This window comes from Lolium rigidum, chromosome 4, assembly GCF_022539505.1.
Source record: "Lolium rigidum isolate FL_2022 chromosome 4, APGP_CSIRO_Lrig_0.1, whole genome shotgun sequence".
NCBI lineage: Eukaryota > Viridiplantae > Streptophyta > Magnoliopsida > Poales > Poaceae > Lolium > Lolium rigidum.
In genome coordinates, this window is record NC_061511.1 from 267,722,199 (window position 1) to 267,743,806 (window position 21,608).

The 21,608-nt window shown below is 46.4% G+C and overlaps 1 protein-coding gene across 1 annotated transcript; it reads right to left on the bottom strand.

Annotated features, from left to right (window-relative positions):
- Positions 1-1,625: 1,625 nt before the first annotated feature.
- Positions 1,626-6,351, bottom strand: LOC124648745 (cysteine-rich receptor-like protein kinase 44). Its single transcript, XM_047188458.1, has 6 exons — positions 6,130-6,351; positions 5,777-6,029; positions 5,386-5,608; positions 5,158-5,278; positions 2,655-2,825; positions 1,626-1,916 (listed from the first exon to the last, which is right to left on the bottom strand). The coding sequence occupies exons 1-6, from the start codon at positions 6,349-6,351 to the stop codon at positions 1,626-1,628; spliced, it is 1,281 nt and encodes a 426-aa protein (XP_047044414.1).
- Between the last annotated feature and the right edge of the window lie 15,257 nt (positions 6,352-21,608).

Below are 21,608 nucleotides of genomic sequence, written 5' to 3' on the forward strand. Positions count from 1 at the left end.
TTTAAATTCTGAATTTTTTGATAAATTATTTCTATTTTTAAGTTTTTGAAATGAATTAGTTTTACTTTTCTGAATTTTTTGATATATTATTTGTATTTTTAATATTTTGAAATGAATTAGTTTTATTTTTCTAGTTTTTTGATATATTATTTGTATTTTTAATATTTTGAAATGTACTAGTTTTATTTTTCTGAATTTTTTGATATATTATTTGTATTTTTAACATTTTGAAATGAATTAGTTTTATTTTTTTGAATTTTTTGATATATTATTTGTATTTTTAACATTTTGAAATGAATTAGTTTTATTTTCTGTATTTTTTATATATTTTTTTGTATTTTGAAATGAATTTGTTTTATTTTTCTGAATTTTTTGATATATTATTTCTAATTTTAACATTTTGAAATGAATTAGTTTTATTTTTCTGAATTTTTTGATATATTATTTGTTTTTTAACATTTTGAAATGAAAAGTATTTTAAAAAACACCTTTAGTCGCGGTTGGGTCTTTCCGCAGGAACCAAAAATCCGGCGAAAAAACACTTTAGTCGCGGTTGGTGTTTACCAACCGTGACTAAATGCTCGTCGCTATAAATTCGCGCGGGGCGCCTGGCGCGGTTTACTTCTTTTTCCTCTCGAAACCGCAGGCGCCCGCGCTCATCCTCAGACGTCGATGCCTCGTTGCCCTCGACGCAGCCATCAACGCCGCCGGACGACGCCGCCACGCCGCCTCTCGCCGCGTCGCCTTGCCATCTCTCGCCGCACCGCCTCGCCGTGTGTACGTTGTCGTCTCTCGCCGCGCCGCCTCGCTGTTTCCCAGTGGCTGCCATCGGCTGCCGCGCGCGCGAAGCCTCGTCGTTCCCAACGACCGCCGCCGCACGCGCCGCGCCATGCAGTACGGGCCAGAGAGAGATCGAGGGGCCGTCCAGCCGCGCGCGCGGGAGAGGCCGGGCCACAACACAGAGAGATGGAGGAAGGAGAGGGGCCGGCCGGAATATTTTTCTTTTTTTGTGTTTTTTTTGTTCTTTTTAATTTTAACTACTTAACAAAAAAAAATTAATTATAAGGATCATTTTTATAAGGATCATTTTTGCAAAAGGAAATATGTGCAATAAAATTAATTCCATGTGAAAATACTCAAATCAACATATTTGAATTTGAATAATTTTAACTAGATCAAATAATCGGGGCGATGATTTATATTGTATTGAATTAGTTTAAATAAATGCGAACTCCAGACATAAGATGCACTGTTCCATTCGTCGGCGGAGCCTTCCGGAACTCATCACTCTGGCTCGATGAAGAAGATCAACATCCAGAAGGTCTTCGTCTTGGCGCGTGAGGAACCCTAGGACCACCGCCTTTATATAGGCCGAGCCCCCACGCAAACGGCCATCCTCGCCGCCTGTCACACCGAAGATCCGGTAAGACGAACGACCCTGGGGTGCGGGAACCAGCAGGCTACATAGCCGCGATTAGGCCATGGTCGCGTCACCACCGGCTGCACTGAGGCTGCCACCGGCAGCAACCACCGAGGACCGCTGCTGTCGTAGCGCCTTCTCCGCAACCCTCCACCGACCGATCCATCGCCCAACGCCCGCTTGCGCCGCCGGGAAGATGACCGGTCTAGGCGGGCAGCCTAGACCCATGGCAGAGCTCCTCCACTTGCAGCCACGATGGCCCGGTGAAGAGCGCCGCCGCCGCCTGGCCGGGGAACGCTGCCTCGACCATCGCCCGCGTCAGTCTCCGACAACCCAGCCCCAGCCGCATCGAGGAGATGGCCGCCACGTCCACCTCCCCTAGAACCGTTCGGTACCAGGGGCCGCCACCGCGGCGGGCGCCGGCGGCAGCGGCGGAGAGGAGGGGATCAGGGGGCGGGAGTGTTTGGGCGACGGGATCTGATCCCCCGGCGGCGCCCTGGGGGTGCACCGCGGGAGGAGGGTTACATGTTGGTACATGTGGTGGGAGAGGAGAAGAATATCACGAGATGAGCTAGTTCAGAGGCCCGCCAGGACTTCTCAGGAAATTTTAGTCATGGCTTTGAATTTCTAGTCATGCAAAAAAAAGAAAACACTTGGCATTAGGCGCCATGGGTGGGAAAAGCCACCGGAAGGTTTTATAAAACTAAATGTTGATGCAGCCCTTTCAGCGGATAATTTTACAGGTGCCACAGGGGCTGTTCTCCGAGACGATCATGGCATGTTTATAGCTGGTGCCTTCTCTGGTATACCAAGCATTGCCGATGCGTCCACCGCAGAAGCAAGAGCTCTCCGAGATGGTCTGTTACTTGCGGGACATGTTGGGTGCAACAATCTTATTGTTAATAGTGACTGCATTCATGTCATCAAAACAATGCGAAACAGGGGAAATTCAATAGGAGGTGATGCAGCTATATACGAGGAGTGCTCCTTTTTAGTCCGGAACTTTGCTAGTGTTAAGTTTTTTCATAGTCCTAGAAAAAGTAACATTGTGGCTCATATTCTAGCCGTATATTCTAGCCACTAATACGGAGGGACCTCAGTCAATTGTTTGGCATGAAGATCTGCCTGATTTTCTTATTGGCCAATTGGCAAACAATATAAGTTTATTTGCTAATCAATAAAATTGCCGTGGTGGCATTCCCTCAAAAAATAGTAAAGATTTTTTCAAACGTACCTTAGTCCTTTCCGTTTTAGCAAGCCTTTCGATTATATGCTTCATACTAACCGGTCTGTTCGCTGGGTCGAAATCTGTGCACTCAATCCCAATCTCAACACATACCCGTATTTGTTCACATTCTTGGTTTCTCTGTGATATATTCAATCTATCGCTCCAACTTTTGAGCACCTACGAAATTGAAGCGGTGAGCAATGAAATAGGTTAGAAATATTAATCAGATATCAAATAAAAGTATGTATAATGTATATAAACCCTCACTTGATGTTCACACACAGACATCACACCATGTAATTTGCACTTGTACGTTCGATTGGAAAAAAAAAGTAATGGCAGTAATTTATTTGTTTTTTTTGGAGTAACCAATAGAAGCTCTGCCTTTTCACTAAGAACAGGAAAAATGATCACTTTATAAGAAAAACTGGCTGAAAACCGAACAACACAACGCAAAACACCAGTCTCGAGACCGCGCGCCACACGAGAAAAAAACGATGACTCTACCGCCCTATCAGCAAAGGGGACACTATATAGCAAGACAACCATTCTGGAGCCTGTATATATTTTTTGTACTCCTCTGTAACTTTTTGCTGGTTTTAATAAAGTGAGCAACAGTAGAAGGTTTCAAAAAAAAAAAGCCATTTCGAAGCCGCCACTTCAACATCCAACCTCTGCAACACACACATCGGTCCCAAGACCGCACCCCAACGAGGCTAAAGACACTGCTAGCCAAGCAGCCAGTATCAACACATGAGAACGTTGACGAGGGCCCCACAAGCAACAACGCCGAGGTCCGGAGCCGCCGCTCCAGCATCCACGCTTATCCCGAGACCGCGCCCCAATGAGGCCGAAGACACTTCCACCCAAGCAGCCAGTATCAACACCTGAGTACGTCGACGAAGGCTCCACAAGCAGCACAACGCCGAAGTCCGGAGCCACAGCTCCGGCGTCCACGACGATCCCGAGACCGCGCACATGCCTGGCCAACGAAGAAGATGCCAAGCAAGGCAAAGAACACAGTCTGGCGGAGTACCGGGACTCCAAGGAGACGCCCCCAAGGGGGAAGCGACGATGATGCCGCCGATGCCCGCTCTAAGAAGAGTCAAAGCTAATATTTTCACCTGGAGAAACCGAGACTCGAAAATGACGAGGTAGGTGAAGGAGCTCCTCGACAATTCCTCCGGTGAGGGAAACGACGTCCAAAGATGCCGACATTGCCGGCGTCGACCGAGGTCAATGCAGTGCTTTCGCACGGAGTTCACCATGCCTAGGCCGTCGAAGCATGTCCGCGCAAGTCGCTGAAGCCATGCCCACCTTGCAGCTCTTCCTATCGCCGGAGGAAGCCCACCATGGCACCTCACGCCACGGTGCGCCCTGCACCGCCCGCCGTCATGGGGCTGCCGCCCTAGTGTCCACCCCGCAGCACCAGCGGCTGCTAGCCCCGCCGCCCACACGGCCCGAGGCAGGAAGCACCACCACCACGCACACGGAGCCGCCGCTCCGGCATCCCCACGAGGCAGGTACACCAAGCCCAGGCCAGGGCGAGCGCATGCTGGGCCGTCGCCGCACACAGACCGGGGCAGCCACCCCGGCCATCCCGCAACCGGACTGGCACACCCATGCTGGCAGGACCAACATCGTACCCAGCTGCACGCCTGTCGACCCTGGCCTGAGCAGCCGACTGCCGCACCTGCCACACGCGCCGCCGCGCCCGCCCGCCGCGGCCCAGACCGCCACCCGTGCTTATACCTGTAAGTGGACATGTCCACGGCTGCCCGTCGGCTCCCCGCTCGTGCCTATTTAATTGAGCCGTCTCAAATATCGAATCCCCTCTCTATCTGGTTGTTACAAATTCCGTTTTCCCCTTCAATTAAGCAACATAGTGCTCCAATTTCTGAATCCGGACGGGGTTGGAACGTTGGGGAAACGACAAGTTGTTGCAGGTGGATGCTTTGGGGCTCCAATTTCTTGTCTAGATACTCCTCCTGCCCATCCCTCCACGGCCGTCTACTCCTCCCTTGCCTACGGTGCTCAGGGACGCCATTATCTCCTCCAACTATACACACAAAAAGGACATCCCTGAAGGCAGCAGGCTCTCTATGAACATCGCGGCAACATAGAGGCAGCCGGAGAAGGGAAACAGAGGGAGGAGTGCAACATCACATTCTTGGTTTCTCTGTGATATATTCAATCTATCGCTCCAACTTTTGAGCACCTAAGAAATTGAAGCGGTGAGCAATGAACTAGGTTAGAAATATTAATCAGACTAGAAAATTTGCCCGTGCGTTGCAACGGGAAAACTAAAAAGATTAACGATCTTAGGGGTGTGCATGTGGGCAGAGTTTCCGTATGCAGGTGTGGGCTCAAGACAACGATCCGACGGACAGCTGCGCTTTGAAGCATTTGGTATACCAAAAAGAGGACGATATGTTCCGAAGTGAAGGCATGGTATCATTTAATTAAAACTGAGCATGTATCCTGGAACAATGGCATAAAGCGTCCTTACCATTTCAACACCTTGACAGCTCTTCTCTCCGGTCAGTATCTCCATTATTATAACACCAAGACCGTACAAATCATACTTTTTTGTAATTATATGGCTAACGAATTCTGGTGCCATATATCCCCTGCATGAAGACATATATGGTCCGATCACTCAACACTCACATGTAGTGCAATATGAAGTATAGTTGAAAAAATAATATTTAGATTTCAATAGGCTTGAGGTGCTTACGTCGTTCCTAGCACTTTTGTAGCAATGACCCGGGTTTGATCATCGTCAAAGCTCCTTGAAATACCAAAGTCAGTAATTTTTGGTTTCATATTCTCATCCAACAGTATATTGGCTGGCTTAAGGTCTAAGTGCACAATATTTATCTGATGGAGGTGATGTAAGCCCTCGCAAATTCCTTTTATTATATGGTAGCGATCTATCCATTCAAGTCCACAAGATGGATCTGCAAAGAGGAGATAAGAAAAGGGGTTTAATATTGAGATATAGGAGGTCCTTAATTTTCTACTACAAGAGCGCAACGAATAGTTTACCGAAATGCATCAGTTGATTGAACCAAGTAATATAGAAAATAATGATGGAAATGAGACATTTCCGCGGCACATGATCCTACCTTTGATATAACGATCAAGACCTCCATTAGGCAGATACTCAAAGCAGAGCAATCTTTGTTCTATATTTGCCATGACATATTTTCTGTCGTATTTTGTCATACTCCCTTGTGTGTCTACACAGTATCCCAAGAACCGTACTATGTTTTTGTGTTTGACTTTCATAAGACATTCAACCTCTCGGAAGAACTCGTTCTCGTACATATATGTATTGGACAACCTCTTTATAGCGACAACACCTTTCTCAAGCATTGCCTGCAGCCACGAGATACAAAGGCAATACTTGAGCATTCATCTGAGACGAACTCTAAGTAGTCAGAGTAAGAGCGAGAGCAGAAAGTGAGATTTCATGTACCTTATAAACCACCGCAAAACCACCTCTACCAATTTCCATCTTATAAGAGAAACCATTAGTGATTCTTTCCAAAAGCGAAAATGGCAGGGGCTTGGGCTCTGCAGTTTCATCCAATAGCATGCGCTGCAAGTCACTTTCTGTAATACAACCTTGGTGATTCCTTCGGAAAACTATACTAGCTCTGTGGTTCCTTCGAAAAAAAATACTAGCTTGCTGATCCATTGCGCACCCCAGTTATACCACAGTACTTGTCCTAGCTTCAGCAAGAGTACACAGTTTATTTATCGTTGAGAGAGATGATCAAACTTCTATTCTGTAAATAGAAAAACTTTGATACCAACATGAATTATGGTAAATATTCAAAGCTTGGTTGCCAAAAATGATTTAGTACAATTAGAATGGGAGTGTGTGCCATTATCTGGGCTACATGGAATGCGCAAAACGGTTTTATTTTGAACAAACCAAAACAGCATCTTTCTTGCAGGTTATTTCCTTGGCTATTCATTTGATCCGTATGTGGTCCTATCTCCAAATAGAGAATCAAATGGATGCCATGGAGTTTGAGTGTAACCGATTAAAGACGGTAGCATGGGATATCTATATCTGATGCGGCTGGCGGCTTGATCACAGGATCACATACGGATGTATCTTTGGCATGTACTTCTTGGTCTCTTTGGCTAGTTGTTTTTTGTATCGACTTTAGCTGATCCTTCAATTGTAATAAAAATGATACTTCTGTCAATAAGGAACTAAAGAAGCCATACACATCGCTTTGATGTACAGACAAGGTTTTCTCCATTTCGAAAAAAAAAGGCAAAGCTTGAAGTATGGGCACTATATAAAGTGAAATACGAGCAATTCTAAATAAGTTTTTTGAAAGAGAGAAATACATGCACATCTTCCAAACACTGTCAGGTTTTTGCTCTTTGTCCCTGTAAAACAAGCACTAGTGGTAGATAAAGAGATAGGAAGCCTCTAAATATGTTTCTATGACAAGTTTGCAGTAACAGTAAACTTGTGGTTCAGGAAACTGCAATTGTTAATCAGAGCATGCATATCAGAAAAGGTTGATGGCAAATACCTGGAGAAGCCCCTTAGCAGCGTAGTGAACTAATGTGTTTCAGAAGTTTCGAGTCTTCTGAAGCTGTGTATGGAGGGGATGAGAGGGTGTGTTATAACATAACTGAGGGTTAGATCCAGATTCGCATTCCAAATTGGACTAGTTTATACGTTTGGCTGGAATTGTTTAGCTGATCTAGCTGGATGAATCAATTAGCTTGAAAAATAATTGAGTTGACTTAGGAGACTAGACATGTATGAATTTCTATTACAACACCAGTCGAAGGGGGAAGCTTTAGGACAACGCTTCCAGGGAGGGAAACGGCGCTTGCAAGCGTCATTATTGTCGGCACAGGCAAGTTTAAGGATGGCAATTTTACCCACGGGTACGGGTACCCGCGGGTACCGTACCCATATGGGCAGGGTATGGATACACTTTTATGCCCATGGGTAGTACCCATACCCTGCCCACTAATTCATGGGTAGGGCACGGGTATAGCCTCGTACCCGCGGGTATACCCATACGCTGCCCGTTTATTATCAATTTCTTATGTGATATGTCTAATTTTGTTGATTTATGAGTTAAAATATGAGAATGTGCTTTTTATGTTTTATTAATTTTTATGTACTCAACTACCTGTTATTGAGTTGAGATAATTCATTTTTTCAATCAAATTTGTTGTCGAGAAATATAAAATTACGAGTGACTTGTATACAATTTGGCCTACCCACCGGGTACCCAATGGGTACGGGTACCCGCCGGGTATGGGTATGGGTAAAGTTTTATACCCGCGGGTACGGGTATGGGTGGAAGTTTGTACCCACTGACTATACGGGCATGGGTATGGTAGTGCTCTACCCTGCCCATTGCCATCCTTAGGCAAGTTGTGCAGTGCTTTCGCGGAAGCTTCGGCGCCCACCCCAAGAGCCTAAGTCTTAGCGCATACCATCAGGATAAACAACCAGCTATTGAGGAACACCGGGTACCTTCTGCGATGACGCACAAGCCGACAGCCGCCCTAGGCTCGGGAGTGGTCGCGCAAAGGGAAGTCACACCGTTTATATGGAGCCGGGCACTACCTGACGCATGGCCTCAACGAATAGGAGTTTCGAGGAGCAGCTCGGAGGGATCATTATTCACTAGGGCAGCAGACAATGCCCAGGAGCAGGCAACCGGCGACATGATGTGTGTCTTGGCCACGCCTCCAAGAAGGTGAACGTCGCCCATAGACGTCATCGTCGCCGGCAATGACATACGCCTTGCATTGCTTTCGCAAACACACCATCAAGCACGCAAGCATCCCTGCAGGCCAAAATACCCAATGGTGCCACACCAGTCCTGCAGGAGCTTAAACCGAGAGTCCAGAGTGGCCGAAAGGAAATAGGAAGGCGATGACGAAGACCGCCACCGCACCGTTGGAGCACCCCCTCCCAACCACAGATTCCCAACACTCTCCAGCCAAAGAAAACCAGAGAGGACACCTTGGTCCCTACCAAGATGGATTGCAAAGGACGCCCGAGCACCGCCAGCCCGGCTTGACGCTGCGACGACCTCATCCCGCTCAATCCTCTGCCCTCGCGGGCAAAAGGCAGCACCCTGCTTCCCAGGGACTAGACATCTCGGGCCAGCCCAGCCAAAGACTGTCCAAACCCTGCCCAGACCTAGGCCCGCCGGCCCAGATCTAGGCCCACCTGAAAGATCATATCTCATTTTATATGTGTTTTGGTGTTGATGACAATGATAATATATGAACATTTCGGTTTATAAGATTTGTAGGTTATTACATTCTCTAGATGATTAAAGAGTGAAGAGTATACAAGATATCAGAAGAGAAAAGAAAGAGAAGAAGAAAGAAAGAAATGAGAAGAAGAAGAGAAAGAGATAAGAAAGAAAAGAAGAAAGAAAGAAATATGAAGAAGAAGAGAAAAGCAAAGGAAGAGAAGAAGGAGCGGGGGCCCTGGGCGGTACCGCCGGCACGGCCACGGCCGGAGGCTCCGGCCATGGTACCGCCCTTGGTACCGGGGATGCGGGGGCGCCTCGGTATAGATGCAGGGGGTTTGGAGCCCGGCGGTACCGCGACCGGTACCCGGCCGGAGGCTCCGGCCTCCCCCGGACCGAGCCCCTCTGGCCACGTGGCCGCCTCCTGTTGGTCCCGCGCGTCGCCTAAGGAGCGGTAGTACCGGCCCAAACTGGCCGGTACTACCGGCCACCCTCTCCAACGACTCCAACGGCTGAATCGGCAGCCCTTTTTAAGGGCTTCTTCTCCATTGAGCTAGGGTTGCTCATTCCCCCTCCAAAAAGAACATACACCATTGTTGAGCCACCAAGAACATCAAATCCATCGGATCTCCTTCCTCAACCACCCAAATCACTTGTGCTTTGGAGAATCGAAGGAGAAGACCCCGATCTACATCCTCACCGAAGCGTTTCTCATTTCCCCCTCTTATGCTTGAGGGCCCCCTTGCTAGTGTTCCTCTTTGGATCCCTAGTTGTTGTTGTTGATGTATGCTTGTTGATTTGTTGTGTTTTTACAGATTTGGGAGCCTCCAATTTGGTTGTGGATGTGTGCCCCAAGAACTTTGTAAAGGCCCGGTTTCCGCCTCGAGGAAATCCCTTAGTGGAAGTGGGCTAGGCCTTCGTGGCGTTGCTCACAGGAGATCTGAGTGAAGCCTTCGTGGCTGTTGGTTTGGCTTTGCGTAGCAACCACACTCCTCCAAACGTAGACGTACCTTCTTGCAAAGGAAGGGAACTACGGGAATCATCTCCGTGTCATCGTGTGCTCCACTCTCGGTTACCTCTATCCCACTCTATCTCCTATTGCGTTGCTATACCTTCCTTAGTTGATATCCTTGTCATATAGGTAAATTCACTTAGTTGCATATCTAGAGAATTTACCTTTGTGTCAAGCCTAAATTGAAAAGGAACTAAAAATTGGTTAGCACCTATTCACCCCCCTCTAGGTGCGGCATACGATCCTTTCAATTGGTATCAGAGCCTCGGCTCTTATTTCGGGCTTAACCGCCTAAGAGTATGCCGGACGAGGAGCCCTCGGAAGGAGCCGCCAAGACGGTCTCCATGGAAGACTTCAATTCGTTGAAGTCCTCCATGGAAGCCCAAATGGAAAGCATGAAAAAGATGATTGCCGAGCTTTTGGCTCCGGCCCTTCCCAAGGCTCCTAGTGTAGAGGTAAAAGACACGGGTGCGGTAAATGAGGGAGAGGCTTTGGACTTACCCTCATCTACCAAACCCGTGGAAGGTGATAACTTAAACACTATCAAATCTACCAGTGCATCTCCTAGGGGAACTAGTGGAGGTGAAAGCTACAATCGAGTAGCTCCACCTTTTCTATCTCCCGATATACCGGTTCCCCATCCCCATTTGAACATTCGGGGCGACCCACCTAAGTTTTCCGTTGATAATTTCGATACTTGGCAATTTGAGTTCCGCTCTCATGTTTGTAGTGCCTCCAATGAACTATGGAGGATCATCTTGGAGGGCTTCAAGCCATACAACCCCGACAAGTTGACTAGAAGAGAAGCAATTGATAGTCAACTCAACAACACCGCCCTACACATGATTCAAACTAGTGTGGGGACACCGGAATTGCATCGAGTCCGGAATTACACCACCGCCAAGGAAGCTTGGGACGGCTTGGCCGCTAGTTGTATTGGAAGTGAGAGCACAAGGAGGAACAAGTATAATGCTCTTAAGAATAAAGCCGAAGGGTTCATGAGGCTACCGGATGAAGATCATCAAGTCATGTATGGAAGACTTCTCACCGTTGCCGATGCCTTCCGGCTTATTGGTGCCACCCACATCAATGACTCTTGGATCAAGGAGAAGTACATTGAATGCATGATGCCATTTGTACCCATTGATGTCAAGACCCTTGTAGGAAGGGAATGCTATTCCTCTCTCACCTCTCAACAAGTCGTGCACGAGATGCAAGCCCTCAAGGTGCTTGAGGAAACCTCTCATGATTCTCGCAATCGTGCTCTTGGGATGGCAAAAGGTTCCAACCTTGCCTTGGTGGTCAACTCCGGTGAAGAAGTGGTTCCTCAAGAATCTTATAGGGCATCTTGGAGTATGTCCTATCCGGAAGACTTGCAATGCCACTACCATGATCACATGGCCTTCCATGCAAAATCCTTTTGGGTTGATCCCTCCAAGGCCAAGGAAGACAACATCAAGAGGAACAACAAAAGTGGTTTCACTAGCTTTGGTCCAAAGACAAGATCTTGCTACAATTGTGATGACAAGCGCCACTTCATTGCCGAATGCCCCTATGAAAATAGAGAGCTTCATAATGGGAGGCTCATTCCCAAGGACAAGAGCAAGGACACAAAGGGCAAGTATTCAAAAGCCCCCAACAAGAAGTTCTACAACAACAAGACCAAGAAGGGCAAGAGGCCCTCAAGAGTTGTGCTTGTAACAAGGGAAGAATATTCATCCGATGAAGTTGAAAGTTCTAGTGGTGATGAAGATGAAGAAAGCTCAAAGGAATTGGCCGCCATCGTCACCACCAACATACCCTCTTCATCTCTCTTTGAATCTCCCAATGAGAACCCTCCTATCAAGAATGCACATTGCTTCATGGCAAGGTCCTCCTTGGACACACCCATTGTGCTATCAACTCAAGAAGAGTATACCTCCGGAGATGATGATGTTGATGATGAAGAAGATGCAACCTCTAATGGATTGGTCGCTCTTGCCTCCCTCTCCACTAACTCTTCATCACCAAGTGAATCCCCCAATGAGGTCATTCATGTGGAGGAAGAAAGTTGCCTCATGGCTAAATCCTCCGAGGTATCATCTCCTAGCCCCTCTATGCCTAACATATCTAGTGATCTAGGGGTTGATGATGCTAGTCTAAAAGTGAAACAAGAAATGCTAGATTTTGATGATTTCATTCTCAACCTACAAGGTAACACTAAAAAGCATGTTTCAAACCTCATGATTCGTTTAGCTCAACAAAGTGATATGCTTGAGAAAAAGGGTCAAATAGAGAGAGAAGACTCTCTCGAAATTCATGCTCTTAAAAATGCTCTTGAGGAATGTCAAGAAACTATAACTTCTCTTGAGGAGAGGCTAGAAACTCTTGAAGAGCCTCAAGATAAAATTAACAAGCTCACTAAAGCTAGAGATCTTGCTAGGGCTAAGTCTAAAGTGCTTAAAAAGGATAAGGCCCAATTTGAGGTTGATCATGAGAAACTTGTGAAGGATCTAGATGAACTAGACAAAGCTCACAAAGCTTTGAAGAGTGAATTCACTCTCCTATCCAAATCCTATGAGCAACTTCAAATTAGGCTTGCTTCATATGATGTGCCTAGTTCCTCTACTCCTCTATGTGATCATGCAAACATTGTTGAGGAAAATGCTAGGTTGAAGGATGAACTTGCTAAGGCCTCCTCTCCCCAAAGTAAACTTTCTTTGGATGATCTTTTGAGTAAGCAAAGATCAAACAATGGGAAGGAGGGCCTTGGTTTTAATGCCAAGGCAAATAAGGCAAACAAGAAAAAGGCCAAGCCCGCACAAGAAAAGAAGAAAGACGTCACTAATGGTGAAGCCTCCAAGGGCAAAACCATGAATGATGATGATGCGGGAATTGCTAACCCTCACTATGTTTTATTTAAAGATTATTATGGTGATGTTTATGCTAAATATGTTGGCCCATATGATGGTTATGTTGCTTGGTATATTTGGGTCCCAAAGACCCTTGTTGCTAACAAAAGAGGACCCATTGCGAAATGGGTACCTAAATCCAAGAATTGATCTCATGTAGGACTATGCCGCGGAGGTTCAAAATGGGTACTTGATAGTGGATGTACAAGTCATATGACCGGCGGCAAGAACCTCGTCAAGGAGTTGAGGCCTAACATTAATGATATCACCGTCTCCTTTGGCGATAATTCTACATCCGAGGTATTGGGTTTTGGCAAGGTTGTGGTTGCACACAACATTACTCTTGTGGATGTCATGCTTGTCAAAACCCTTGGTTACAATTTGCTTTCCGTTTCCGCCCTTGGCAAGATGGGTTTCGCCGTCTTTATTGATAATGATATTGTGGTCCTCTTGTGGAGCAAGACTCTAAAAGTCGCATTCGTTGGGTATCGCGAACACAACTTGTATGTGGTGGACTTTTCGGGGACCACCACGACAAGTGCGATGTGCCTATTCGGAAAGGCGGACGTGGGTTGGTTGTGGCATCGCCGCCTAGCCCATGTCAACATGAGAACTTTGCAAAGTCTTCACAAGGGGAACCATATTGTGGGACTAATGGAAAATGTGTCTTTTGCCAAAGATCGTGTTTGTAGGGCTTGTGTTGAAGGCAAAATGCATGACTCTCCGCATCCAAGCAAGACCATTATCTCTTCCAAGAGGATCTTGGAGCTCCTTCATGTGGATCTCTTTGGTCCCGTTACTCATGCAAGTCTTGGTGCGAAGAAACATTGCTTGGTGATTGTCGATGACTACTCAAGATACACTTGGGTCTACTTTCTCAAGACGAAAGATGAGACTCAACAAATATTCATTGACTTTGCTACCGAGGTGCAATGCCAACACAACCTCCTCATTATGGCAATAAGAAGTGACAACGGCTCCGAGTTCAAGAACTACACACTCAATGATTTTCTTAGTGATGAGGGGATTCATCATCAATATTCCGTCGCTTACACCCCTCAACAAAATGGTGTTGCGGAGAGGAAGAACCGGACTCTTATGGATATGGCAAGGTCTATGATGGCGGAGTATAAATCCCGCTATAACTTTTGGGCCGAAGCCATCTCCACCGCTTGTCACTCCTCCAACCGGCTCTATCTCCGCAAGGGCTTGAACAAGACTCCATATGAAATACTCACCGGGAACAAGCCTAATATCTCATACTTCAAGGTGTTCGGGTGTAAGTGTTTCTACAAAATCAAAGGAGTTCGTTTATCTAAATTCGCTCCTAAAGCTTTGGAGGGTATATTTGTTGGTTACGGTGCCGAATCTCACACTTATAGAATCTTTGATGTATCCTCCGGGATTATCATTGAATCTTGTAGTGTGAAGTTCGAAGAAAATGATGGCTCCCAAGTGGGGCAAGTTGATGTTTGTGCAGGTGATGAAATACCTCAAGATGCCATAGTAAGAATGGGTGTGGGATTTTTCCGCCCCATTGAGGGACACGGTGTGGCGTCTCGGGAAGAACTATGCTCTACCACGGTGGAGCCCTCATCTTCTCAACATCAACAAACCCCATCAAGTGAAGCAAATGATGCACCAACCCAAGAACAAGAACAAAACCCTCCCTCTAGTGTGCAAGATCAAGGACAAGATCAAGGTCAAGATCAACCAAGAATTCATGATGGTTCCGACGAGTATCCATTTGATATTTGCTCCACACCAAATGATGTCCAAGATCAAGCACATGATGTTGAGCAACCCCAAGTAATTGAGGAAGCTCAAGTTGAAGGTCAAGACGGGGACCCAAATGATCAAGTTGATCAAGTGACACCTCCAAGGCCTAGAAAGACCAAGGAGGAGATCGAGGCCCGTCGTCTAGCAAGAAGAGAAAGGAACCTCGAGCTTCGTGGACACACTCATGACAAGGTTCTTGGTGATGTAAGGGCAAAGGTTTTCACAAGAAGGCAATTGGCGAACTTTAGCCATCATCATGCTTATATCTCCTTAGTGGAACCCAAGAAAGTATTTGAAGCCCTTGAAGATTCGGATTGGTTGGAAGCTATGCTTGAAGAACTCAATAACTTCAAGCGCAACAAAGTGTGGACTTTAGTAAAGAAGCCTAAGGAGTGCCGCAATGTTATAGGCACTAAATGGATTTTCAAGAACAAGCAAGATGAGTTTGGAAATGTTGTGAGGAACAAGGCAAGATTGGTGGCTCAAGGGTTCTCTCAAGTTGAGGGTATTGACTTTGGAGAAACCTATGCTCCCGTGGCTCGCCTTGAGTCCATCCGTATCCTTCTTGCCTATGCTTCGCATCATAACTTTAAGTTACAACAAATGGATGTGAAAAGTGCTTTTCTTAATGGTCCTTTGCATGAAGAGGTTTATGTTAAGCAACCCCGGGGTTCGAGGATCTCAACTTTCCTAACCATGTCTACAAGCTTGATAAAGCACTTTATGGTCTCAAACAAGCTCCTAGAGCTTGGTACGAGCACCTTAAGGAATTGTTGGTAGACCGTGGGTTCGATGTTGGGCTAATCGACCCCACTCTTTTCACTAAGAGGGTCAATGGGGAGCTTTTCGTTTGCCAATTATATGTTGATGATATTATATTTGGATCTACTAACAAAGCTTTCAATGATGAATTCTCAAAGCTTATGACCGATAAGTTTGAGATGTCTATGATGGGAGAGATGAAGTTCTTCCTTGGTTTTGAGATCAAGCAATTGAGGGAAGGAACCTTCATCAACCAAGCAAAATATCTCCAAGACATGCTCAAGAGGTTCAAGATGACCGAGATGAAGGGTGTGGCCACTCCTATGGTTACCAAATGTCATCTTGCACTAGATCCCAATGGTAAAGAGGTGGATCAAAAGGTATATCGCTCCATGATTGGATCCTTGCTTTACCTTTGTGCATCTAGACCGGACATAGTGTTGAGTGTTGGTGTGTGTGCAAGGTATCAAGCTTCTCCTAAAGAGAGCCACATGATGGCTCTCAAAAGAATCTTTCGATATTTGGTTGATACCCCAAGATATGGTATTTGGTACCCCAAAGGCTCAAGTTTTATTCTCAATGGTTATACCGATGCGGATTGGGCGGGTGACAAGGATGATAGGAAATCAACTTCCGGGGCTTGCCAATTCCTTGGTAGGTCCTTGGTGTGTTGGTCTTCTAAGAAGCAAAATTGTATATCTCTCTCCACCGCCGAAGCCGAATATGTTGCCGCCGCAAGTGGATGCACTCAATTGTTATGGATGAGGCAAACTTTAAAGGAATACGGTGTCATTTGTGACAAAGTGCCTCTATTATGTGACAATGAAAGTGCCATCAAGATTGCCTATAATCCGGTGCAACATTCAAGAACGAAGCATATTGAGATCCGGAATCATTTCATTAGGGATCATGTTGCCCGTGGTGATATTGAGCTTATCTATGTTCCTACCAAAGATCAACTTGCCGATATATTCACGAAGCCTCTTGATGAAGCAAGGTTCTCTTATTTGAGGAATGAGCTAAATATCATTGATTCAAGGAGTATAGCTTGACCATCTTGCAAACACACCTTCGTCTCAAAACTTTATTTGGTTTAGATGTGGGCATGGAAATAGGGGGAGTGCGGTTTAAATTATTGAGCTATCCCTCCCCCATAATGCCAACATTAAGAAATCATTCTCTTTATATCATATGATGATATGTGAGCTTCAATGATGAGTAGTGGTTTTTGGGCCCAAGATATATCTTCGCGGTGCCATGCCATAACACTCATATATGGTGGCCTAGGCCACCACACTCTTCTTTATGAAGAGTTGGAGTAATTTGGATCTTTATTGGACTTCATTTGCCTATCTTTTGTTTTTAGGGGAATTGGCTCAATGTTTGGATTCTATTGATTTGCTCCTTGCAAACTTGAGTTCATATTACCTTACCCCTCTTTGTGTCCATCCTAAGCCATTCTCTCACCTCTAAAAGATTCTATATCTTGCACAAGCTCGTCTCAAAAATGCATATCAAAATTGTTTGTCTTAAAGAGGGTGTCTTCATATAAAAAAAAAGGGGGGATTTTGTTTAAAACAGCCTACAAAAAAAAGGGGGGGGATTTTGTTTAAAACAGCCTACAAAAAAAAATCGGGGGCGGAGGCTGGCCGACCCGGGCCTGACCAGGCCGGTAGTACCGCCTGGGGCCTGGCCGGTACTACCGCCGGCCTCGGGCCGGTGCCTCCATGTGTGGGCGGGTCGAGCCCCGCTCCCCCCCCCCCCCCCCCGCCCCCCTCTCCCAGCTCCAAACTCACCGGCCGCCCGGCCGCCCTCGCCGCCTCCCTTGCTCCCCCGGCCACTCTCCGGCCCTCTCCGGCCGGATCGGCTCCGTGGGAGCCTTGCCCCACCCCTCCTCCTCCATGGCTCCCGGTATTAGCCTCTCCCCCCATGTTTTTTGCTCGTATTTTTGGCTCACATGTGTGTTGGTTATTGGTTCTACATGCTTAGATTTTTGGCTAAATCTTACTCTTAGAGGTTGTATCTATTGCTGATCTATGTCCTCTAGTGTGTAGCACCGTTAACCTCTACTATGTAGCATTTTTTTTCTACCCATTGTGTGTGGCCTTATTTTTTTTCTCATCATGCATGTGTATTTTGGGTCAAAATTTTGTTAAGTTGAGATGAGCTTGTGCCCTTATCCCATATTTCCCTCGGCTCTGTTCGTCTATTTCACAGGTGCTAGTCGGAAGAGGAGAGGGGATCCGCCCCTTGAGGATGATTTTGTTGAACAAGATGAAGTGTTACCCCGTGCCACTACTGCGCGTGGTGCTTCTTTGGCAAATAAAAAGAAAGGGAAAAAGCCTATTGAGTCCTATGGCAGCGTCCGCCTTCATGCATACATGGCTATTCGCACCGCTAACCCCTATTTGGGGCCTCGGTCTTCTCGCACCCACAACCGCCACTTCTACACCGAGGTTCAAGAACGCATATTCAATGAAGTCTATCCTCCCAACAAGGTGAAGGTAGTTGATCAACGGTATATCAACATTGACCATTTGAAGAAGGATGCCTACTTTCATGAAGCTCTTGATATTTGCGAGGAGTTTGGTTTGCTTCCCATTATGACTTTCCAATGCAACTATGATCCTTACCTTGTGACTCAGTTCTTTGCCACAGTCTATTTTCATGAGGATGACGCTCGCTCCATCACTTGGATGACTCATGATGAGGTACTCACTACCACTTGGAGCACCTTTGGACAGATTCTTGGCTATCCTCTTCCGGAAGATTGTGAACATGACACTGATAGTGGTTGGAGGTTTCATGGGCAGTCTAATGCAAGCACCAAATATGTTCTTGAGCCGCTCTATATGCCCGGTCGATGCAAGCTTGGATTCACTTCCGGTCTCCAACCCGTCTATGATATTATGCTTCGCATCTACCGTGAGACTGTTGCCGTCAAATTGGGTAATGTTGATGAGATCCATTCGTTTGTCATTGACTTGATGCTTCAAACTCATCTCCGAAAGGGCAAGGGTGTGAAGATGGATGTCATGGATTGCACCGTGGAACCAGATTTTCCTGCGTATGGTTGAGAAGAGGTCTCCCGCCTTTGGTCCCTTCATCATGAAGCTTATTTCGAGGTGTGGCGTCGAAGTTTGAGGGTGCCATTCCGGAACCATTTTCTACACTCACTTGTTCATAAACGCAAGAATCTTCTTATCAAAGATCATGAGCTCCTAGCTTCTACCTCAGCCCCGACGAGCTCCTTCTGCCTCGGCGAGCACCTTCGCCTCGAGCACCTCCTTCAGCGAGTCCTGCAGATCCTCCCACCGATCGCCGGTTTGCTGGCATTAGACTCCTTGATGGTTTTACTCCTCATATGGCCCTTGGGGGCCTCCGGCTCACTCCGCATATGATCCCATGCTCGAGCCCTCTTGGTACACCAAACTCAAGATCAAGGTAAAGAAGACCTTCTGTCTCCAGCTGGATATTCAGGAGCGCATGTATGACGCCTATGTGGCAGAGAAGAAAGCTCGACGCCGTCAGAAGAGCATCATGGGAAAGCTTGGTGTGGAAGTATCTCCTCCAGGATCTGAAGAGAATATCCTTCCGAAGCCTCAGTGGATTTCTGCTCATAGCCAGTGGTCTGATGGCGAGGATGGTCCCTCCTATGATGTCGACTCCGATGTTGCCGAGGACTTCCTTGATGGCTAGGGACGGTAGCATCGCTCTTCAACCTTTTTGGCATCTTGATGTCAAAGGGGGAGAAGAGTTCTATTAGGTTCGGGATTTGCATGGGAAGTCACAAGCTTGCGTTTTCTTTGACTTTTTATGCTTGTGACTTATGGTTATCTGTTGTTGAGAACTACTTATCATGTTTTATGCACCTTATCTATGTGTGTGAGACATAGGGGCTATCTATTTATGTATGAGACACTATCTATCTATCTATCTATGGTAAAGACTAAGTGAACTTCATGTGGTATGATCTCTAAACTCAACACTTGTCTTTACTCACATATGGTTGTCTCTTCTATATACAAGTGATGAATTTATTTGCTTACTTAGCATCTTTGCACTTGTTGGTGATTCGTATTTACTTGAGTAGTTTGATCCTAGATTATGTGCCTCTCATTCAAATATTAATCCTATTAGATGCACATGTCTAGGGGGAGCCTTTTATGCATATCTTATATTTTCTCTGCTCAAATACTCTCATCTTTTGCAAATCTTATATTGTCATCAAGAAACCAAAAAAGGGGGAGATTGAAAGATCATATCTCATTTTATATGTGATTTGGTGTTGATGACAATGATAATATATGAACATTTCAGTTTATAAGATTTGTAGGTTATTACATTCTCTAGATGCTTAAAGAGTGAAGAGTATACAAGATATCAGAAGAGAAAAGAAAGAGAAGAAGAAAGAAAGAAATGAGAAGAAGAAGAGAAAGAGATAAGAAAGAAAAGAAGAAAGAAAGAAATATGAAGAAGAAGAGAAAAGCAAAGGAAGAGAAGAAGGAGCGGGGGCCCTGGGCGGTACCGCCGGCCTGGCCACGGCCGGAGGCTCCGGCCATGGTACCGCCCTTGGTACCGGGGAAGCGGGGGGCGCCTCAGTATAGTTCCAGGGGGGTTGGAGCCCCGGCGGTACCGCGACCGGTACCCCGGCCGGAGGCTCCGGCCCCCCCCCCCGGACCGAGCCCCCTCTGGCCACGTGGCCGCCTCCTGTTGGTCCCGCGCGTCGCCTAAGGAGCGGTAGTACCGGCCCAATCTGGCCGGTACTACCGGCCACCCCTCTCCAACGTCTCCAACGGCTGAATCGGCAGCCCTTTTTAAGGGCTTCTTCTCCATTGAGCTAGGGTTGCTCATTCCCCCTCCAAAAAGAACATACACCATTGTTGAGCCACCAAGAACATCAAATCCATCGGATCTCCTCCCTCAACCACCCAAATCACTTGTGCTTTGGAGAATCTAAGGAGAAGACCCCGATCTACATCCTCACCGAAGCGTTTCTCATTTCCCCCTATTATGCTTGAGGGCCCCCTTGCTAGTGTTCCTCTTTGGATCCCTAGTTGTTGTTGTTGATGTATGCTTGTTGATTTGTTGTGTTGTTACAGATTTGGGAGCCTCCAATTTGGTTGTGGATGTGTGCCCCAAGAACTTTGTAAAGGCCCGGTTTCCGCCTCGAGGAAATCCCTTAGTGGAAGTGGGCTAGGCCTTCGTGGCGTTGCTCACGGGAGATCCGAGTGAAGCCTTCGTGGCTGTTGGTTTGGCTTGCGTAGCAACCACACTCCTCCAAACGTAGACGTACCTTCTTGCAAAGGAAGGGAACTACGGGAATCATCTCCGTGTCATCGCGTGCTCCACTCTCGGTTACCTCTATCCCACTCTATCTCCTATTGCGTTGCTATACCTTGCTTAGTTGATATCCTTGTCATATAGGTAAATTCACTTAGTTGCATATCTAGAGAATTTACCTTTGTGTCAAGCCTAAATTAAAAAAGAACTAAAAATTGGTTAGCACCTATTCACCCCCCCTCTAGGTGCGGCATACGATCCTTTTACCACCGCCGCCACCCATGGCCATGGTCGCGTCGGCGTAGAGACGCGCCAGCAAGGAGCCAGCCGCACAGCCACCCCGCCGGAGCAACGCGGTCCTCGCGCCATTTGAGTCTTATCGTCTCCTACGCAGAGACGCCGCCACCGCCAGGCGAGAGGGAGTGGAGGCCTCGCTGCCGCTGGTGCCCCAGGGCTTGCCCGACTTTCTCCGTTTTCCCTAAAAAAAACTGTAACATACCTCTCAAGTTTTGAACTGTGGTATGAAACTATTTGGTCCATTGGATGGACAAAAATTAATGGTTGTTAAATTATGCTATCATGTTCAAGTGGCAAGTACAGCATCACGAACCTAACTAACACATAGTTGTTAATGGTACCCAGTGACATCGTCCACAGATCCGTCAAATTATTAGCCAAATAAAGGGAAAGTGATGTGCACCTTAGTCGTTGCGCTCTTGGTCTTCAAAACTAAGTACAACAGGACATATTCCTCCGCCCATTAGAGTACAGAACATGACAGTCTTGAATATTGTCTCTTCGAAAAGTTTCTAATAGTCTGAGACAAACAAGCTGATGCTATCATATTCAAGTCGCAAGTACAACATTATGAACCTACCTAACGGTTTCATATATTTGTATTGATCACCACATATGTCGCACATGTAAAATGCACATACAAACTATAGCCACATAGTATTATATAAACGTTAGA

Excerpts from the sequence above, each read along its gene's own strand:
- LOC124648745 (XM_047188458.1), bottom strand. The coding sequence starts at position 6,351 with ATGGATCAGCAAGCTAGTATTTTTTTTCGAAGGAACCACAGAGCTAGT. Across the intron at positions 6,030-6,129 it reads GTTTTGCGGTGGTTTATAAG|GCAATGCTTGAGAAAGGTGT; the intron begins GTACATGAAATC and ends TCGTGGCTGCAG. Across the intron at positions 5,609-5,776 it reads TCTTGATCGTTATATCAAAG|ATCCATCTTGTGGACTTGAA; the intron begins GTAGGATCATGT and ends TCCTCTTTGCAG.